This window comes from Carassius gibelio, chromosome A3, assembly GCF_023724105.1.
Source record: "Carassius gibelio isolate Cgi1373 ecotype wild population from Czech Republic chromosome A3, carGib1.2-hapl.c, whole genome shotgun sequence".
Classification (NCBI taxonomy): domain Eukaryota; kingdom Metazoa; phylum Chordata; class Actinopteri; order Cypriniformes; family Cyprinidae; genus Carassius; species Carassius gibelio.
Genome location: NC_068373.1, coordinates 25931464 through 25950117, shown reverse-complemented (window position 1 = coordinate 25950117; position 18654 = coordinate 25931464). Strand labels below are relative to the sequence as shown.

The 18654-nt window shown below is 35.9% G+C and overlaps 2 protein-coding genes and 1 pseudogene across 2 annotated transcripts; 1 reads left to right on the top strand and 2 right to left on the bottom strand.

Moving 5' to 3' along the window:
• The window catches only part of LOC127953562 (C-factor-like), a 30728-nt pseudogene that overhangs the window by 637 nt on the left and 11437 nt on the right, over positions 1-18654 (bottom strand).
• On the top strand, positions 7523-10412 carry LOC127953551 (uncharacterized). The gene is made up of 5 exons (XM_052552730.1): positions 7523-7711; positions 7796-8134; positions 8422-8605; positions 8690-8817; positions 8968-10412. The coding sequence occupies exons 1-5, from the start codon at positions 7646-7648 to the stop codon at positions 9283-9285; spliced, it is 1035 nt and encodes a 344-aa protein (XP_052408690.1). The 5' UTR covers positions 7523-7645; the 3' UTR covers positions 9286-10412.
• On the bottom strand, positions 13255-16156 carry LOC127953556 (uncharacterized). The gene is made up of 5 exons (XM_052552743.1): positions 15956-16156; positions 15533-15871; positions 15062-15245; positions 14850-14977; positions 13255-14699 (listed from the first exon to the last, which is right to left on the bottom strand). Exons 1-5 carry the CDS (start codon positions 16019-16021, stop codon positions 14382-14384), a joined length of 1035 nt encoding a protein of 344 aa, XP_052408703.1. The 5' UTR covers positions 16022-16156; the 3' UTR covers positions 13255-14381.

Sequence of the window (18654 nt, the reverse complement as noted above, 5' to 3'; positions counted from 1 at the left end):
TAGTATAAAGCCATGCTGTTGTAACAGAGGCAGCATGTGGTTTAGCATTGTCTTACAAGGCCTTCCCTCATAAAGACGTTATCTGGATGGAAGCATATGTTGCTCTAAAACCTGTATATGTACTTTTCATCATTGATGTTGCCTTTTCTAATGTGGAAGCTGTCCATCCCATAGGAACTAATGCATCAGAGATGATTGATTTTGAAGTGTCCTCTATAATCTGCAGGATGCGGCATCCATGGTTTCTAAAAAAAAATCTAAATTTGATTCATCTGACCAGATGAACATCAACAGTTTTCCACTTTGCCTCAGTCATTTTTAAATGAGCTTTGGCCCAGAGAAGATGGTGGAATTTTGAATCATGCTCCGATATGAATTCTTTGCATGACAAAGCTTTAAGCTGGATTTGTGGATGGCATGGTAAACTGCATTCACTGATCATGATTTCTGCACGTGTGTCTGAGCTAGAGCTGCAACTAACGACTATTTTTTGTCGACTAATCTAACGATTAATTAAACCACAGTAGCCATAAATTTACAGTTGTCTGAGACGTCATGAAATGTTCTTTAGCATCACAAATCATAAAATGTAGTCAGAGTTCTGCTATGGTTTAGCATGGTTTCTATGCTCTATATATATATATATATATATATATATATTATAAGTGCGCTCATAATGGAAGCGACGCGGTCCGTATCTAAAAAATCTCAACTTTTCAGAATGCCACAAGCGCAAGAATATCAGACCTGAACCAGGAAGTTGGTTACCAGATCACACGGTAACCAGTTAAACCGTAACACCAGAGAGCGGCAAGATGTTTTCCTCAGAGGTGCTCGCGCATCGCAGTTGTGCTGCCGTGGTTCACCATATCTGTTTTCCAAAGGGAACAAAGGGCCATTTTATTTGTCCTGTTTAAAGTATTCACATACTTTTGATAACGATGGTCTCTGTTTTTGTGATAGAATGCAACTTTCTCCATTCCCAGTATGCCATTACGCGAGATGTAAACAAACAGTGTGACGCATCGACGCATTTCACACACGTCGACGTATTTTTGTAGTCGACGTAATCGATGACGTCGACGCGTTGTTGCAGCACTAGTCTGAGCCTATGCAGTGATCTTCATAACAGAATGCCATTTTTAAAGCAGTGCCACCTGAGCAGTGTTAATTTCGTTGACGAAGACTATGACGAAAAATATTCGTCAACTAACCTTTTTCACGGACGAAAACTAAATAAAAACTAAATAAAAAGTCAGATATGATGACGAAAAACGTGACGAAATATAACTGACACTTTAGTCAACGAATAAAAATTAGACGAAAATATATGGGAGGGACGAATGGAGAAGAGATCCAATCAGAGCGAATCTTTGAGGGTAGGTTGATCTATGCAGAAGCAGCCGAGCCATTTTAAAAAGTCGCGGCAAATGCAAGCGCAACAGCTAAACAAACGCAGCAGCAGTTACACAGAAAAGAGAACAAAGATGAGTTTGCAGAAATTCGCACAGTTTCGAGGACGTTTTCATAACAGTTAAGTTGTTTACACATGGAACTACACTGCGACCTTTTGAAATGCCATTTGGACCCAAATTTTTATGGGGTCGTAAATGTATCACTGATTATTTTTGTACCTACTTATGTGTAATGCTATGTTTTAATATGAGCATTTATTAAAACAGAAATGTGTATTTTAAGAATACGTTTTATAACGTGCTCCGAGCATTCAACGCATCAAGTTGGCTTCAGCCCCGCGATGCAGGAACGCTGAACTGAGCAGATGGTTACGCGCAACACTGAACCGAGATCTCCTTCAGGACATTTGCGTCCTCCTGCACCTGAACGAACAAATACAAATCGCATTTTAAATAAACATAAGAAAAAGAGCGAAAAGTGAAAAAGCTCAATTCAGCAGCGCGGTGTTCTGGTGTTCAGGGAGCAAGCAGAGACGCGTCTCAAAGTCTTCTTGCTTTTGTACCGACAACAAATACATACTTAATATGTCGAAATACCCGTCTTGGAAAGTGTGTTCGAAAAAGTCTGTAGTTATGTCTTCAGTGAAAGTAAAGAGTTGGAAAGAAATCGGATGCGTATCTTTATAATGGATGCATTTGTCTCTTAAAGTGACCGCGCCTAATTTACTAGCTCTGCTGTCAGTGTCTTTAATGTATGAAAATGAAAGTAAATCACTCACTGCTCTTGATTTAATTACTTTGTAGTTTTAACAAGAATTTATCCAAAGTCAATCCAAAAATCAGATAGAATAGATTATATTGTTTTACTAGTGACTAAAAAATAAAAAATAAAAATAATAGGGACCTGACCATGTTTTGCTTAAGTGTTTCTTTCTTTAATTGCTAATGAAACCTTTTCACACCACAGACTGAACCAAATTAAGCATTGCATCCGACATTATCAAGATGAATTTGTTGTTCTGACACAGTTTAATCCTGAGTTATTGTTATATTTTATTACCAATTTCTAAACTACAGGCAAATAAACTGTGATATTGTAAGAAACGTTGAAGGTGTCTGAATACATTTTGGTTTGATTGTGTATTTTATTTTACAGTGAAGACTATGCAGTGCTATTTTAAATGAACAAAAACAAACTTAAAAAAAATGTAAACTTTGTGTAAATAGCACAAATAAAGAAATTGAATGAACAAACAATACAAATATAATATATGTGCACAGTAAAATTACCAGTGTAAAAAATGCAGTGTTAAATGTTAATAACTCCCAAAAAGTTGAATTAACAATCTACAGTGTTGATGAGTACACCCTGTCTTTGTAGTTGCAGGGTGCAACATTATGTGATTTTATTTTTACACTAAAAGTGCAAAAAGACGCGCCAAATTGTCTTGACTCCACCCTCAACGACTGCCTTGTGGGGCAATTACGCCATTTTGTCTGCACGCAAAGGAGAAGGCAAGTCTGTTTCTGCGCTTTTCTTGTTAACATTATTTAAATAAAAAATACACATTATGTCGAATACGTTTAGAAATAACTCTTCTGCTGATCTTTCTTTTAGGATTAAGGATGCTCATTAAAGTGAAGTTCAACCATGAACAAAAGTTTGTTAAAGTTTCTGGCGCCGACCTGAAACTCTCTGATTTTCTGGATGAAGGTAATGTTAACTTGTTAATTTACTTGTAAAATGAGTTGTGTTTGTAGCTGCTATTGACTTTAAGAATTTTTAATTTTAAACTGAAACTCGTTTTGGTTTGTTCACAGCCTTTGTGAAATTCTGACTTCCCGCCTCCAAACGCGCAGAGACCAGGCTCTACGATTCGTCTTACACAGAAGTTGATGAGGATGTTTTCGAGGAGGTTATAAAGCAACCAAATTTAGGCGTTTTTATTCTTCGATTCGAAAACTCGTCACACGGTAATTTATCTTTGTGTGTGTGTGTGTGTGTGTGTGTGTGTGTGACTGTAAATGCTATTGAGCTTTAAATAATGTTGTTTGAGCCCTTTCAGTATTAAAACAAATGGCCCTTTACACACGATTTGACCATATTGTTTTTCTAAATATTAAAAATATAAAAGATGCGCATCAAATTTGACACCTATATGAACAGTTTTAAAGTTGGTTTTATGAGTTTAAGTCGTTATCTTCAAAGGCTATTTAAGTTAGAAACGTTGTGTGTAATTTTAGAAACGTCCCTAAATTGGCGAATATCAAATTACAAGTTACGTTTAAACCCGTTTTTATTGCTAAACCAATAAGTGTGAAACTCCTTTTGCTAATGAATGTACATTACTGAAAACGCGTTAATGCGACGGTTTACGCATTTATCGAGTCACACCCTGGCCGTTTCTCAATACCAAGAACGCAAAGTTCGGACTTGGCAAGATCGACTCGGGAGTGCAAACTCCTAAGAACGGGAGGACGCAAGGTCTGTAAAAGGAACAGCTGCGTACTTGATAACGTCACTCAGCTCGTCTTAGCTACTCCGGTTATCCTTACTGTATTTACAATAAGATGAAATATAATATCAAACACCACTGCTTCTTCATTTTCATTTAAACAATAATAGCCACAAAAATGTAGTTCAGGTAAGGCAGATATATTTAGATTATCTTCACTCACTGTATGTATACTTATAACAAAATGAAATATAAAACACAACCACATATAAAATATAAAATACACACACAAATACAAAAAACGTTAATATGGGGTTCAGGCAATATTTGCATATATATATATATATATATATATATATATATATATATATATATATATATATATATATATATATATATATATATATATATATATATATACACACACTCTGATTATCTTTACTGTATGTATTAATGTATGACTACGCTGCCTCTTTTGGTTATGTCAGTTTTAATGAAAAAATAATAGCCATTAAATACTTATAAAAGTATAAGTATGAAATATAAGAGGCTTATATAATAGGAAATAAAGACAAAAGCAAACAATTCAGGCAAATGTATGCTACATCAGCGCTGTAATATAAAAGTTAATATAAACTAAAATTTGTGTTCCGCCCAAACGATATGACCAGGAACAAATAATAGATTTATGAAGATTGTCTGTTAGATACAGCTAAAACAAATGATATTTCATGTTTAACTACTACAGACACATCCAAGCTAGTGGCAAAGGTCAGAAGGACAAGCTGAGGTGAGACTGCACTCGGCGGTATATATGAGCACTGAGTGCCCGGTGATCACCTGGAAATAGGCGAAGCAAATTTTCAAATATGCACCATCTTTATAAATAAACTGCAGATTTGAGTTTTAAACAACTAGCCTACGTTCCCGCCTGAAAAACCCTTAAATGTACATTTCATGAAACAATAATAGTAATATTTTGAAAATTATGCGGGTTTTGTCCTCTGCCATTAACGCTCGCTGGTTGTTGCAAAATGCATTGTGGGTTACCTGCTCCCTCAAGTTCACACAAGTCACATTTTGATGCATCCTTGATAAAAGGGGAAACATCCCAAGAACAATAACACATCCAGGGATTTGAACTGTACTTGGCTAGATGTGAACTTTGAATTATAACAGTACTTGGGCTCCTAATTCCACCATTAAAAAAATGCAGCCGATGCATTGAGGTGAGGACTTGTTAAACGGAATAAAAAATTGTCATAACCATGCAGGCGGGTTGCCTTATGTCACCAAATAAATTAAATAAAAACTTAAAATAGAGCGTATATAAAAACACTTTTCAGTCTTCCAATACTAACGTGTGAATTGTATAATGCCCTTTGTGCTCTGCATGTCCTTCGCACTTAATATTGTGTATGTAATTTTGTCATAACGGCGGCAAGACAGCAGGGCTATCACCTAAATTTTGCACAAGGTTTTGTGGTTGTTTTCAGAATCAGAAAGAGCTTTATTTTAACAGTCATTTGATGAAAATTATTTTTCAATAGATTTGGCCCAGGTCCCTTCTGTGACAAGTGGAGAAAGCTCATTGCAGAATGCAAACTATGAATCTGATGACACCAGTCTTCTAAGTGATGGAAGTCCTTCAAGAAAGCAACAGAGGGTTGAAGACGAAGCCAGAATTGTGAGTCTGTGATTTTTGCATTGTATATTATTCTACAGTACAAATTTTAAACCTGACTATGAAAAACAAGAAATGTAACTGTGTGACAACTGACTACATAATCTCTGGCCCTTTTCACACCTGGCATCAACATGACTTGGATGATAGTCACAACTAGTAAGCCAAGACACATTGCTGTTTAAATCTTGTCAATTATATATGTCTTTTGTGACTGCTTTTGATTTCATGGTGAATGTTTTGCTGCTTTAAAGAACACATCACTTGCAGGGTATTAAAGGGTTAGTTCACCCAAAAATGAAAATTCTGTCATAAATTACTCACCCTCGTGTTGTTCCTAACACGTAAGGCTCTCATTCAGTTTTGGAACACAAATTAATATATTAGTAAGGAAATCTTTCCCTCTATTGACAACTGATGCAGCTGCAATGTTCAAGGCCTAGAAATATAGTAAAAACATCCTTGAAATAATTCATGTGTCTCCAGTGGTTCAACCTTAAATTTATGGTTATGGGAATGGGATTTTTATTTTTATTTTTTTGAGCTAAAAAAACAATTTCTTCATCAATCTGTAAAAAGTCCACGTTTAAATGGTAAACTAACATCTATTTAAAAGAGCCTAAAGCAGGACAGAACCTGAAGCACAGAAGAACCCCATCCTGGAAGCACACTGTTTACGGATTGATTTAGGAGTGAAGAAATTTAATAAAGTCATTTGTTTGTTTTTGCACACAAAATACATTCCTGTCACCTCATAAAATTAAGGTTGAACCACTGGAGTCACATGGATTATTTCAGAATGGTTCTTGTGAGGGATATGGTTTGTCAATGATTGTATTACGTAACACTTTGCAGTTGGTCCAAAAAATCCTGCAGACTAAACCTGGTGGAGACGCAATCATCAGGGAATACAACAAAACCAAAAGCTTGACTGACAGCACCAGGAGAAAGATGATCAAGATTCTTACTGCAGATATAACTGAAAAACACAGGTAATCTGATGCCGTCCCAAAAGATTCTCCCACAGAACACAAATGACAATTTTAGAAGATCTGGGCCCATATTCACAAAACATCTTAAGGCTTAATGTAGCTCATAACTCACCAATTTAGAAGAAAATCTTAAAAAGAATGGGTGTGTCAGTCCTAAATTTAGGACTCCTAAATTTTTGCTCTAAGAGTATTTCACAAAGCATTTTATCATTAAAAGTAGCTCCTAAATCTGTGAAATCTTAGGAGCAGTGAAGAGGACTCCTAAGTCACTAAGACCAAGCCACAAACTATCCTAATATGGCTTTTGGCAGCAGTCTGCCACAGAACGTAAACATTTTAGAAACATTTGACGATAATGAGCTTTTAAAAAGGTATCGCCTTTGGTTTTGGAGGTTATCCCAATCCATTTTTTTCTTTGATTATATCCTTGTTTTCATTAACCTGCTGGGCAAGAAGTAACAGCTGTGCTTGTGTCCAGTTTGGTTTTCTTTTACATTTGCATGTATTACTATCAGCCATGATTATTCTACTCTGTTTATTAAAAGGCTGTTTATATGCATATTTACTAATTGTTTAAGAGGCCGTTAGCTGAACAAACAGCCCTACATCCTTATATTCATGCCAAGATGTAGGTGTTTTTTTTTTATATATAGAAAAACAATAAAGAATATTTTTAGCAGATACTGTGGTCCTTGGAGGTTTAGAAAATGCAAGTCAATGCTTAGCATTCCTTTGAGAGTCAAAAAAATCATATCAGGTTACACTAAATTAATACCCATGGCTCATGATGATACACTGAGGTCTTATGAAGTTAAAACATCAGTCTGTGTAAGAAACTGAACATTAACTAGGGCGGCTTGATTATGGCAAAAATCATCACAATTATTTTGGCCAATATTGTAATCTCAATATTATTTAACACGATTATGAGTGGGCCAGTTGGCCAAAACTTTATATGACTGATTTATTTAAAGATTTCTCAATTCTCAATACCACAGCAGAATACTAGGGTAACTAATTAACAGACATACTTGCAGACATACTTAAATTTCATTGTTTTATTTTGACAGCACATCTCCACCCAGAAATATTAGGGAAATGTATGCCCAAGGAATCGTTGCCCTGTTTCCATATCTTCGTGATCCCTACACAAAGAATGGATATGTAAGTGCAAATAATTTTTGTTAAAATCTAGTTATGGGGTAGTTGGTCACCTTTGTATTTATTAAGATGTGTTTGTTTTTAAAGGAACATTATTATGACCCTCAAAGTGGACAAGGTTACCTGACTTGGAAAATAAAGAACATTCAGAGGAACAGTGCATCATCAGAGAACTGTAGACGTTCCTCACAGTCTTTCAGTGGTGGCCCAACTTCGGAAAGAGAGGCTGCATCCAGCACAGATGTTATTCTCACTGAAGAACAGTGTAGAGAAGCAGTTTCTCTAATGAAACACACCTTAGAAGTGGACACCATCAAGATCAAAATGAAGGAGACATTTCAGTACCATCGCAAGATGATTCAAGACCCGAACAGAAGCACTGATGTGTTGACGGAATTTCCACGCTTCTTGGATGTTCAAGGCCTGGTGAGAGAACATGTCTATGTGGTGATAAGAGAATTTCTTTAACCCGGTCATTGGGTTGGGGTAAAACAAATATTATAGGTATAATGCAAGTTCAGCTCAATTGACAACATTTGTGGAATTTAGTTCATTACCATTTACAAAGAAATATAAAACTACAATGTATGTGCATAGTCACACATTTTTGAGCTTTATGAATTCTTCTGTTAAAACACGTTATTTGAGCTGTAAAGTTGTTTGAAACATTTTTATTGTGTTTGTATTAATGAATGTTTATGATGTTTTTGCAGATTGAACAGGATTTTGTTTTGCTCTTTGGTGAAAAGACGACTTCTAAGCTTTTAGAAAGGTGGCCAACTACATTCATGCACAAAGTTATTCAGCAAAGCAAAAGTCTTAACTCCTCCCAAGCTCTTCAGGACTTGATTGACTGTGCCGAAATGACTGTGAAGGAGAATGAAATAGGGGATGCAGGTTAGACTGTCAGAGTTCAGTATAAGATTGTTTAGACTTCTCCATGTATTTTTTTTTCTGATGTCATTTATTTTATTTTTTCAGGATGGAACAGTGACATTGCTTCTATTCTTCTTTTACTTCATTTGATCCCACCTTCACCACAAGGCAGAAAGAGACCTGGAAAGATGTCCGCATCTCAAGCAGAAAAACACCTCGTCATCTTCAAAAAGGTAAATTTGGTCTTTACTGTCATTTCCTGTAGTCTGCCGAAAATCAGTGTCTGTTGGGCTAATTGTATTGTGAAAAATTAATGTAGAGAGAGTCAATTGGAGAGCTGATTTAATTATTATTATTATTATTTTTTTTTTTTTTATCTTTAGGCCGGTACTAACATACAAGAGCACCTGGACTCAACTGAAGAAAGCACACAGCCATACCTGCTTGCCATGGGTCCAAAGAAGAACAGCATTCATGTATACTACATCATTCTCGACAAGAAAGCCATACCGTGCAAATCAGTGAGTGGTCTCAGTGCCTTTGATGAACTTTTTAAAGCGCACTTTGTGTTTGGTGCATCTTACAGCAAAGTCCTGCACAACATGTACACCTTTGTACAAACAACAGTTTTTCAGATTGACATTGGCAAAGTCAAAGAGTGCCCAAGAGTTGCTGAACTCAGAGCTAGATTCCTGCGTTAGATTTGATTGCTGGGAAAAATGATTTGTTTTGTTTGTTTTTGTTGTCTGAAAAACACAAATGTTCTTGTACATGGAGAGGAGAAATCGGCCTCCTTCTATAAAACTGGATGACGAGAGCAATGATTTGGGCATAAATGCAATACAGTGTTGGTGTCTACTTCGAAATGTGCCGCTGATATTTGGTGACATTGTGCCCCAAGACGATAAATACTGGCAATTACTACTACTTTTACTACAAATAGTGAGCATTGTATTTTCTCCCATTTTAACTGAAGGACTTACTGTTTATTTGAAACACTTAATTACTGAGCATCACAGGCTGTTCAAGTGCTTATTCCCAGGAAAGAATCTGCTGCCTAAACATTTAATGTGTCACTACCCTCGGTGTATACGAAATATTGGGCCTATTGTTCATATGTGGTCAATGCGATACGAGTCCAAACACAATTTCTTCAAGACTCAACCAAAATGTTTCAAGAACATAACTAAGATGCGTGCCAAAAAACATCAGAATTTTATGGCATATAACTGGGAAGCCTTTAACCATGACAGAATTGTACTTGGACCAGGAAAGAATGTCTGTGTCAGTGAATTGAATGAAAGTGTTCAGATTGCATCTAAGTTGAACATTCCTACAGAAACAAATGTTCTCTCAGTGAAATGGGTGAAGTATAATGGAACTGAATATCGTTCTACCTTAGTTATTTGTGGTCAGGTAGACCTTGATTTGCCAGTGTTTTAATAAAATCAGGGATATTATTGTCAGAAATGAATGCGTGTTACTGGTTACATCGCAGCTCAAAACTGTTTGTTTTGATGAACATCTTTTTGCCTACAGAATTGATCACAGACCCAGCACATCTCTGTGTTTACTGTCAGTGAACTCACTTATTACAAACCTTTTGATGTGCAGATGTCCTATGGGTCTGATAATTTCTTTTGTTTTGTTGTACCCTACTGTAATCTTATTCAAATTTAGCTGTCACTTGTTCATGTCTCTGTGAAGTTAATGAGTTTGTTTTATCCATTTTGTATTTCTGTGCAACCCCTCATGAATTTGACTGAACTGTTGAATGTTGTTTTAAAGTAGCCACTTTGCCCAGTTTTTAAATAAAAATTAGTTGTTATATCTGTCTGAAGACTCTTGATTTTAGATTTGATAATGTACATTGACACCATAGAACAAAGTAAAAATAAATTTTGCACTCAAAGGAATACTTTCTTGATAACACTTTGACTAATCCATAGGAATAACAACAACATCAAAAGGTGTTAAATGACCCGTAGTGTAAAATTTTAAGGTGTTAAATGACCCCAGTGTAAAATTGTAAGGTGTTAAATGACCCCAGTGTAAAACTTTAATAACAATAGTAAGTGTAACAATCTACACTCTCAGTGTTATTTTTCAGCACTATAAGGTGCCATTTTAACACTGTAAATTCAACACTACAAACAGTGTACATTTAACTCTGGACAGATTGGGACCATATATGATCTTTAGTAGTGTTAAAATTAACACTTTTAGAGTTAAATTGACACTGCTGATTTTACTGTGTGGTTGTCTATTTCAATAATACTGTACTTCATCTTGAAAGAATGTCATATGCATTGCATATCATTCAGGACGAATGCATATCTTTTTCAGAGAGCATGTATATTTTTCATTGAGAGCAGGCCTTATGTTTATTTTATAAATCCCATTCCATAACAGACTGATGGAAACATTTAGTCAAGTCAACTAAGTTGACTTTGTTCTACTAAAAAAAAAACTAGACTAAGACTAAAAGACTTAAGACTAGACTAAGACTAAAACTCTTATGATATTTAGTCGACTAAAACTAGACTAAGACTAAAACATTTCAGATGACTAAAATGTGACTAAAACTAAATGGTGTGTTATTCAAAAGACTAAGACTAAGACTAAATCCGAATTCGCTGTCAAAATTAACACTGCACCTGAGGGCCAAAAAAATCACGGCATCCAATAATGATTTTCACCATCGTCCCTTGCACATACAGATTTCAGCAGATTATTTTTAAGATATTATGTACTGTAGGCAATGTATTCAATTACAACATTATTCGGAAATAGTTCTACAATTTGTAAATGTAGTTATTGCAGATTGGCAAACCTCTTCCAATATATAAGATGATCTTTTTTATACCCAATCATGTTACTGAACTGTTGTCAATTAACCTAATTTGCTGCAAATAAAAAAATAGTGAGGTGTGGCCAGCTGACTTCAATCACAGGTAATCAGGAAAATACAAAAGCGGTGAGTTTCACAGCGGCAGCCCTCGTGTGAATCCTTCTCATGTGAAGACCGACGAGTGTTAAGACAATCGACTCTACCTGCGCGACTCCACCGAGCGAGGACACCGATAGGGCACTTGAGTATTGCTTTTCTCCTCTAATTTTTGTATAGCTTGTTCTCAAATTTTTCTTACACTTGTAGTCACTATGTGCTTTCAGATCTCTACTATCACTACTAACACTCGGAGAGCATGCTACGTACATCGCAGGAAGGCCTATCTGACAAACCTACCTCTGACCTCTACTACTACGCTGTCTATTCCAGTTGGTCTCTGGAACTGCCAGTCTGCAGTTAACAAAGCAGACTTAATTTCTTCTATTGCTACTCATTCCGGTCTCAACCTCATGGCACTGACTGAGACTTGGATCAAACCTGAAGACACTGCCACCCCTGCAGCCCTCTCCACTAATTTCACTTGTTCCCACACTCCTCGTACCACTGGGAGTGGTGGAGGTACGGGTCTCCTCATATCAAAAGAATGGAAACTTGATCTTCAGCCATCACCTACAGGTAATGGTTCATTTGAATCACATGCCATTACTGTAACCCACCCTGTTAAAATCCACTTTGTGGTCATTTATCGTCCCCCAGGTCAATTGGGAATCTTCTTGGAGGAGTTTGATGTGATGCTATCAAACTTTCCTGAAAATGGTACTCCTCTGGTACTGCTTGGTGACTTCAATATCCACCTAGATGTAACCCAGTTAGGGTTATTATATTGAGTTAATGACAGAATGGGTTAATGATGGGTAAAATAAGCAAGTTATTATTGAGTAAATAATATCTAATTCATGAGAAGGGTTAATTTGGAATACATAAGATGGGAGTCAGTGTTAATTTTGACAGCGAATTCGGATTTAGTCTTAGTCTTAGTCTTTTGAATAACACACCATTTAGTTTTAGTCACATTTTAGTCATCTGAAATGTTTTAGTCTTAGTCTAGTTTTAGTCGACTAAATATCATAAGAGTTTTAGTCTTAGTCTAGTCTTAAGTCTTTTAGTCTTAGTCTAGTTTTTTTTTTAGTAGAACAAAGTCAACTTAGTTGACTTGACTAAATGTTTCCATCAGTCTGTTATGGAATGGTATTTATAAAATAAACATAAGGCCTGCTCTCAATGAAAAATATACATGCTCTCTGAAAAAGATATGCATTCGTCCTGAATGATATGCAATGCATATGACATTCTTTCAAGATGAAGTACAGTATTATTGAAATAGACAACCACACAGTAAAATCAGCAGTGTCAATTTAACTCTAAAAGTGTTAATTTTAACACTACTAAAGATCATATATGGTCCCAATCTGTCCAGAGTTAAATGTACACTGTTTGTAGTGTTGAATTTACAGTGTTAAAATGGCACCTTATAGTGCTGAAAAATAACACTGAGAGTGTAGATTGTTACACTTACTATTGTTATTAAAGTTTTACACTGGGGTCATTTAACACCTTACAATTTTACACTGGGGTCATTTAACACCTTAAAATTTTACACTACGGGTCATTTAACACCTTTTGATGTTGTTGTTATTCCTATGGATTAGTCAAAGTGTTATCAAGAAAGTATTCCTTTGAGTGCAAAATTTATTTTTACTTTGTTCTATGGTGTCAATGTACATTATCAAATCTAAAATCAAGAGTCTTCAGACAGATATAACAACTAATTTTTATTTAAAAACTGGGCAAAGTGGCTACTTTAAAACAACATTCAACAGTTCAGTCAAATTCATGAGGGGTTGCACAGAAATACAAAATGGATAAAACAAACTCATTAACTTCACAGAGACATGAACAAGTGACAGCTAAATTTGAATAAGATTACAGTAGGGTACAACAAAACAAAAGAAATTATCAGACCCATAGGACATCTGCACATCAAAAGGTTTGTAATAAGTGAGTTCACTGACAGTAAACACAGAGATGTGCTGGGTCTGTGATCAATTCTGTAGGCAAAAAGATGTTCATCAAAACAAACAGTTTTGAGCTGCGATGTAACCAGTAACACGCATTCATTTCTGACAATAATATCCCTGATTTTATTAAAACACTGGCAAATCAAGGTCTACCTGACCACAAATAACTAAGGTAGAACGATATTCAGTTCCATTATACTTCACCCATTTCACTGAGAGAACATTTGTTTCTGTAGGAATGTTCAACTTAGATGCAATCTGAACACTTTCATTCAATTCACTGACACAGACATTCTTTCCTGGTCCAAGTACAATTCTGTCATGGTTAAAGGCTTCCCAGTTATATGCCATAAAATTCTGATGTTTTTTGGCACGCATCTTAGTTATGTTCTTGAAACATTTTGGTTGAGTCTTGAAGAAATTGTGTTTGGACTCGTATCGCATTGACCACATATGAACAATAGGCCCAATATTTCGTATACACCGAGGGTAGTGACACATTAAATGTTTAGGCAGCAGATTCTTTCCTGGGAATAAGCACTTGAACAGCCTGTGATGCTCAGTAATTAAGTGTTTCAAATAAACAGTAAGTCCTTCAGTTAAAATGGGAGAAAATACAATGCTCACTATTTGTAGTAAAAGTAGTAGTAATTGCCAGTATTTATCGTCTTGGGGCACAATGTCACCAAATATCAGCGGCACATTTCGAAGTAGACACCAACACTGTATTGCATTTATGCCCAAATCATTGCTCTCGTCATCCAGTTTTATAGAAGGAGGCCGATTTCTCCTCTCCATGTACAAGAACATTTGTGTTTTTCAGACAACAAAAACAAACAAAACAAATCATTTTTCCCAGCAATCAAATCTAACGCAGGAATCTAGCTCTGAGTTCAGCAACTCTTGGGCACTCTTTGACTTTGCCAATGTCAATCTGAAAAACTGTTGTTTGTACAAAGGTGTACATGTTGTGCAGGACTTTGCTGTAAGATGCACCAAACACAAAGTGCGCTTTAAAAAGTTCATCAAAGGCACTGAGACCACTCACTGATTTGCACGGTATGGCTTTCTTGTCGAGAATGATGTAGTATACATGAATGCTGTTCTTCTTTGGACCCATGGCAAGCAGGTATGGCTGTGTGCTTTCTTCAGTTGAGTCCAGGTGCTCTTGTATGTTAGTACCGGCCTAAAGATAAAAAAAAAAAAAATAATAATAATAATAATTAAATCAGCTCTCCAATTGACTCTCTCTACATTAATTTTTCACAATACAATTAGCCCAACAGACACTGATTTTCGGCAGACTACAGGAAATGACAGTAAAGACCAAATTTACCTTTTTGAAGATGACGAGGTGTTTTTCTGCTTGAGATGCGGACATCTTTCCAGGTCTCTTTCTGCCTTGTGGTGAAGGTGGGATCAAATGAAGTAAAAGAAGAATAGAAGCAATGTCACTGTTCCATCCTGAAAAAATAAAATAAATGACATCAGAAAAAAAAATACATGGAGAAGTCTAAACAATCTTATACTGAACTCTGACAGTCTAACCTGCATCCCCTATTTCATTCTCCTTCACAGTCATTTCGGCACAGTCAATCAAGTCCTGAAGAGCTTGGGAGGAGTTAAGACTTTTGCTTTGCTGAATAACTTTGTGCATGAATGTAGTTGGCCACCTTTCTAAAAGCTTAGAAGTCGTCTTTTCACCAAAGAGCAAAACAAAATCCTGTTCAATCTGCAAAAACATCATAAACATTCATTAATACAAACACAATAAAAATGTTTCAAACAACTTTACAGCTCAAATAACGTGTTTTAACAGAAGAATTCATAAAGCTCAAAAATGTGTGACTATGCACATACATTGTAGTTTTATATTTCTTTGTAAATGGTAATGAACTAAATTCCACAAATGTTGTCAATTGAGCTGAACTTGCATTATACCTATAATATTTGTTTTACCCCAACCCAATGACCGGGTTAAAGAAATTCTCTTATCACCACATAGACATGTTCTCTCACCAGGCCTTGAACATCCAAGAAGCGTGGAAATTCCGTCAACACATCAGTGCTTCTGTTCGGGTCTTGAATCATCTTGCGATGGTACTGAAATGTCTCCTTCATTTTGATCTTGATGGTGTCCACTTCTAAGGTGTGTTTCATTAGAGAAACTGCTTCTCTACACTGTTCTTCAGTGAGAATAACATCTGTGCTGGATGCAGCCTCTCTTTCCGAAGTTGGGCCACCACTGAAAGACTGTGAGGAACGTCTACAGTTCTCTGATGATGCACTGTTCCTCTGAATGTTCTTTATTTTCCAAGTCAGGTAACCTTGTCCACTTTGAGGGTCATAATAATGTTCCTTTAAAAACAAACACATCTTAATAAATACAAAGGTGACCAACTACCCCATAACTAGATTTTAACAAAAATTATTTGCACTTACATATCCATTCTTTGTGTAGGGATCACGAAGATATGGAAACAGGGCAACGATTCCTTGGGCATACATTTCCCTAATATTTCTGGGTGGAGATGTGCTGTCAAAATAAAACAATGAAATTTAAGTATGTCTGCAAGTATGTCTGTTAATTAGTTACCCTAGTATTCTGCTGTGGTATTGAGAATTGAGAAATCTTTAAATAAATCAGTCATATAAAGTTTTGGCCAACTGGCCCACTCATAATCGTGTTAAATAATATTGAGATTACAATATTGGCCAAAATAATTGTGATGATTTTTGCCATAATCAAGCCGCCCTAGTTAATGTTCAGTTTCTTACACAGACTGATGTTTTAACTTCATAAGACCTCAGTGTATCATCATGAGCCATGGGTATTAATTTAGTGTAACCTGATATGATTTTTTTGACTCTCAAAGGAATGCTAAGCATTGACTTGCATTTTCTAAACCTCCAAGGACCACAGTATCTGCTAAAAATATTCTTTATTGTTTTTCTATATATAAAAAAAAAACACCTACATCTTGGCATGAATATAAGGATGTAGGGCTGTTTGTTCAGCTAACGGCCTCTTAAACAATTAGTAAATATGCATATAAACAGCCTTTTAATAAACAGAGTAGAATAATCATGGCTGATAGTAATACATGCAAATGTAAAAGAAAACCAAACTGGACACAAGCACAGCTGTTACTTCTTGCCCAGCAGGTTAATGAAAACAAGGATATAATCAAAGAAAAAAATGGATTGGGATAACCTCCAAAACCAAAGGCGATACCTTTTTAAAAGCTCATTATCGTCAAATGTTTCTAAAATGTTTACGTTCTGTGGCAGACTGCTGCCAAAAGCCATATTAGGATAGTTTGTGGCTTGGTCTTAGTGACTTAGGAGTCCTCTTCACTGCTCCTAAGATTTCACAGATTTAGGAGCTACTTTTAATGATAAAATGCTTTGTGAAATACTCTTAGAGCAAAAATTTAGGAGTCCTAAATTTAGGACTGACACACCCATTCTTTTTAAGATTTTCTTCTAAATTGGTGAGTTATGAGCTACATTAAGCCTTAAGATGTTTTGTGAATATGGGCCCAGATCTTCTAAAATTGTCATTTGTGTTCTGTGGGAGAATCTTTTGGGACGGCATCAGATTACCTGTGTTTTTCAGTTATATCTGCAGTAAGAATCTTGATCATCTTTCTCCTGGTGCTGTCAGTCAAGCTTTTGGTTTTGTTGTATTCCCTGATGATTGCGTCTCCACCAGGTTTAGTCTGCAGGATTTTTTGGACCAACTGCAAAGTGTTACGTAATACAATCATTGACAAACCATATCCCTCACAAGAACCATTCTGAAATAATCCATGTGACTCCAGTGGTTCAACCTTAATTTTATGAGGTGACAGGAATGTATTTTGTGTGCAAAAACAAACAAATGACTTTATTAAATTTCTTCACTCCTAAATCAATCCGTAAACAGTGTGCTTCCAGGATGGGGTTCTTCTGTGCTTCAGGTTCTGTCCTGCTTTAGGCTCTTTTAAATAGATGTTAGTTTACCATTTAAACGTGGACTTTTTACAGATTGATGAAGAAATTGTTTTTTTAGCTCAAAAAAATAAAAATAAAAATCCCATTCCCATAACCATAAATTTAAGGTTGAACCACTGGAGACACATGAATTATTTCAAGGATGTTTTTACTATATTTCTAGGCCTTGAACATTGCAGCTGCATCAGTTGTCAATAGAGGGAAAGATTTCCTTACTAATATATTAATTTGTGTTCCAAAACTGAATGAGAGCCTTACGTGTTAGGAACAACACGAGGGTGAGTAATTTATGACAGAATTTTCATTTTTGGGTGAACTAACCCTTTAATACCCTGCAAGTGATGTGTTCTTTAAAGCAGCAAAACATTCACCATGAAATCAAAAGCAGTCACAAAAGACATATATAATTGACAAGATTTAAACAGCAATGTGTCTTGGCTTACTAGTTGTGACTATCATCCAAGTCATGTTGATGCCAGGTGTGAAAAGGGCCAGAGATTATGTAGTCAGTTGTCACACAGTTACATTTCTTGTTTTTCATAGTCAGGTTTAAAATTTGTACTGTAGAATAATATACAATGCAAAAATCACAGACTCACAATTCTGGCTTCGTCTTCAACCCTCTGTTGCTTTCTTGAAGGACTTCCATCACTTAGAAGACTGGTGTCATCAGATTCATAGTTTGCATTCTGCAATGAGCTTTCTCCACTTGTCACAGAAGGGACCTGGGCCAAATCTATTGAAAAATAATTTTCATCAAATGACTGTTAAAATAAAGCTCTTTCTGATTCTGAAAACAACCACAAAACCTTGTGCAAAATTTAGGTGATAGCCCTGCTGTCTTGCCGCCGTTATGACAAAATTACATACACAATATTAAGTGCGAAGGACATGCAGAGCACAAAGGGCATTATACAATTCACACGTTAGTATTGGAAGACTGAAAAGTGTTTTTATATACGCTCTATTTTAAGTTTTTATTTAATTTATTTGGTGACATAAGGCAACCCGCCTGCATGGTTATGACAATTTTTTATTCCGTTTAACAAGTCCTCACCTCAATGCATCGGCTGCATTTTTTTAATGGTGGAATTAGGAGCCCAAGTACTGTTATAATTCAAAGTTCACATCTAGCCAAGTACAGT

What these genes read in the sequence shown, in the direction of transcription:
- LOC127953551 (XM_052552730.1), top strand. Translation starts at nt 7,646, where the DNA reads ATGTATGCCCAAGGAATCGTTGCCCTGTTTCCATATCTTCGTGATCCC. An exon ending in GAATGAAATAGGGGATGCAG is followed by an intron (nt 8,606 to 8,689) that starts GTTAGACTGTCA and finishes TTATTTTTTCAG; the next exon opens with GATGGAACAGTGACATTGCT. An exon ending in ACCTCGTCATCTTCAAAAAG is followed by an intron (nt 8,818 to 8,967) that starts GTAAATTTGGTC and finishes TTTTATCTTTAG; the next exon opens with GCCGGTACTAACATACAAGA.
- LOC127953556 (XM_052552743.1), bottom strand. Translation starts at nt 16,021, where the DNA reads ATGTATGCCCAAGGAATCGTTGCCCTGTTTCCATATCTTCGTGATCCC. An exon ending in CCTACACAAAGAATGGATAT is followed by an intron (nt 15,872 to 15,955) that starts GTAAGTGCAAAT and finishes TTGTTTTTAAAG; the next exon opens with GAACATTATTATGACCCTCA. An exon ending in GAATGAAATAGGGGATGCAG is followed by an intron (nt 14,978 to 15,061) that starts GTTAGACTGTCA and finishes TTATTTTTTCAG; the next exon opens with GATGGAACAGTGACATTGCT.